The sequence below is a fragment of the Gavialis gangeticus genome, unplaced genomic scaffold (genome assembly GCF_001723915.1).
Source record: "Gavialis gangeticus isolate Ggan-Ray unplaced genomic scaffold, GavGan_comp1, whole genome shotgun sequence".
Taxonomy (NCBI): Eukaryota; Metazoa; Chordata; order Crocodylia; family Gavialidae; genus Gavialis; species Gavialis gangeticus.
This window is the reverse complement of record NW_017729026.1, coordinates 31944814-31947585: the sequence shown is the minus strand read 5'-3', so window position 1 is coordinate 31947585 and position 2772 is coordinate 31944814. Positions and strand designations below refer to the sequence as shown.

The following is a 2772-nucleotide window of genomic DNA, read 5'->3' as shown; positions in this document are numbered from 1 at the left end:
CAGTTTCTGTTTAAAAACTGGAGCTGACATCAATGAGGTAGCACACACCAAAGTTCAGGACAGTTATCCCCCAAAGAGATGTTAAAATCTGGATCAATGAACTATACAGTTGGAACAGTACTATTCTAAATAAAATCCTGAAAATCTGACTCTTTCCCAGGAAAGACCATTGATTAGTGGTGTTACTTTTCTCAGTTGACACATTAAAGCGATAATTAGGAAGAGGAGGGAAATACATCCATACTGAGCTGTGTTGAATTTAGCTAACTTGTAAGTAATTTATGCTCTTTCAGCAGCTATTGCATACTGCCACATAATTATGAATTATGCCACTGAAATAGGCAATCATACATTAATTTTAGGACTTGAAAGGAGAAAGTCCTAGGGTTACCAGACGTCCAGCTTTTCCCAGATATGTCCTCTTTTTGAGTCCTCAGATCTCCGTCCAGGTGGGCTTTTCAAATCTTACCAAATGTCCAGCTTTTTGCTGTGCTCCGCTAGTCGGAGCAGGAGGAGGGGCAATGCTAGGCAGAGAACTGCAGGCAGGTAAGTCTGGGTTGGGGAGCAGGGGCTTGGGATAGAGCTGCGGCAGGACAAGGGGGTAAGGGGAGTGCCTGCTCCTCCAGAGAAGGAGAGGGGGTAGGAGGACATTTTGAGGCCAGCCAGGAACCCCATGGCCGGGCTGGCAGCACAAAGGCCAGTGGCCCATGCTCGCAGGTGCAGAGCGGCCAGGAGACGCTGGGGAGGGGAGAGGTGGATGGGGGGAGGAGCCATGGCCAGGCCTCCTAGTGTGGTGCACCAACCCCAGCCCAGGGCAGGGGGTGCCAAAAGCCTCTCCTCATCTTCCCTTCGGCCTGTGCAGGGCCGGACTCACTCCAAGCCACCACACTCCACTCTGGCAGGGTTGGAACCAGGGCAGTTGGGAGATGCGGCTCAAGAGTGAGGGGCACCAGCAGGGATGCAGAGTGCTGTGGGTCGGGAGTGAGGGGCACCAGCAGGGCGGCTGCAGGTCAGTAGTGAAGGGAACCAGCCAAGCCAAGGGTGGCAGGGTATTACAGTTTGGAAGTGAGGGGCCCTGGCAGGGCTGGCGTCTGTGTGTCAGGAGTGAGAGGCAGCAGCAGGGCTGGGGTGGGATGTGGCTTGGGAGTGAGGAGCAACAGAATGGGCAGGGTGCCAGCATATCACTGCCCACCCCCCTCCAAGCAACAGGTGTCCTGTTTTTTGAAACTGGAAATACGGTAACCCTACTTATTCACAATCAATGACTGGAAATACTGTTGGACAGAAGGGGGGAGGAAGGAAAAGAGAAGCATACATTTTTAAGAATACCTAATGAGATGCTACCTAAACATGTCCTTCTTTGGGATACCGAGGCACACTCTGTATCACAACCAAGGCCAAAGCAGCATTACCCTCAGAACATAAATTATTGTGAAAAATTAAATATTTTGAAAAATGACTGACACAGCCTGACTTTTGCCTCACACACCTCAGAGGTGCAAACGTGATGAAGAATATGAAACAAATCCTTAAACATTAATCATTTTTCTGTTTTCTTAAATAATGCTCATTTTTGTCTTCACACTCCTTTCCTAAAATCACTCGCTTCTGTAAAGTTGGACAAGGACAGAAAATGCACTGAGCTACACCATGACAAAAATTAAGAGTACTGTGACAATGCCTACATTGCAAGTGGCAGCACAGTGCAGAGATAAGAAAACTAGCTCAGGTACTGGTAGAACTACAGAAGACTGAAGCTTGACAAGCAAATTTACCCTGTTCTTGGTATGGGGAATTAGCCTGCACTGAGCTGTGCTACTCTGACTGGACTGCTGCTTATAATCGTCAGAGGTAGTCAATATAAGGCTAAGCCAGGTACCTCTACATAACAATATAATCTGCAATGAAGTAACTCACATGTGATTTTATTTCTTTCATTAATTCACTGGCCCATCACCAAGAAAGCAAGCAGTGTTTGTAATTAATTTTGGAGATGTTAACAGCTCTTTTCTTAATGGATTAAGAGGCAGTTGTTACACTTTATTTTTTTATCGGTGAACTTTTAATTAAAATTCTGTAGACTAATTCCTAATTTTGATAAATGGTTATGTTGCAGTAGATCTCTCCGTTAGAGATACCATGGTACTGACATCGGCCCTTAGAAGCAATAAAATGTAGCGATTAGTTTGCAATGCAAATGCTGACAGCTTAACTTGACTAATTTTGTTTATATGGCAGTTATGTTTAAATATCACATATGCAACACTTAATGACCCAAAGTAAACTTACCATTTCAGGGGACTGCCTTCATATTCAAACCATATCTCACTCACATCCTCTTGTCTCATAACCTTCTGAAAGTGTTTTTTTACTTTGTCCGTTACTAATGTCAAGTAGCTTATTCTAGGTAAAAGCAACTGAAAGGAAATTTGGTATAATCAGGTTTCATTTATATGTAAAGTTCTACAGATTTAATAAAAAGTCATAAACAAGTACAGACTTTCACAAATAAAAAGATATATGTTTTTTATTCATTTAAAAAAATATATTCTGTTTATTTAGCCAGAACTACCAACTAATAGAGTCTTAATGGCCAATTAAAGGTACAGAATGATGCATTCAAAATTTTGTTTAAAATGCACAACTCAAAGTCTACCAGCATAAAGAACAGTCTGCAAATAAGTTTTTTTTAAAATACAATGCAGCTGGAGGCTGAAGGATGTAATTTACTGAAAGGCAGAAATTACTCAGTGGTCAGGTCAAAGAATGCAT

General features: G+C 43.2%; 1 protein-coding gene across 1 annotated transcript in view; it reads right to left on the bottom strand.

Moving 5' to 3' along the window:
• Window positions 1–2772, bottom strand: part of ATG5 (autophagy related 5) — a 188285-nt gene that overhangs the window by 152769 nt on the left and 32744 nt on the right. The window contains exon 3 of the mRNA XM_019520149.1: window positions 2290–2417. Within this exon, the coding sequence (XP_019375694.1) occupies window positions 2290–2417 (128 nt within the window). The remainder of the gene's footprint in view (window positions 1–2289; window positions 2418–2772) is intronic.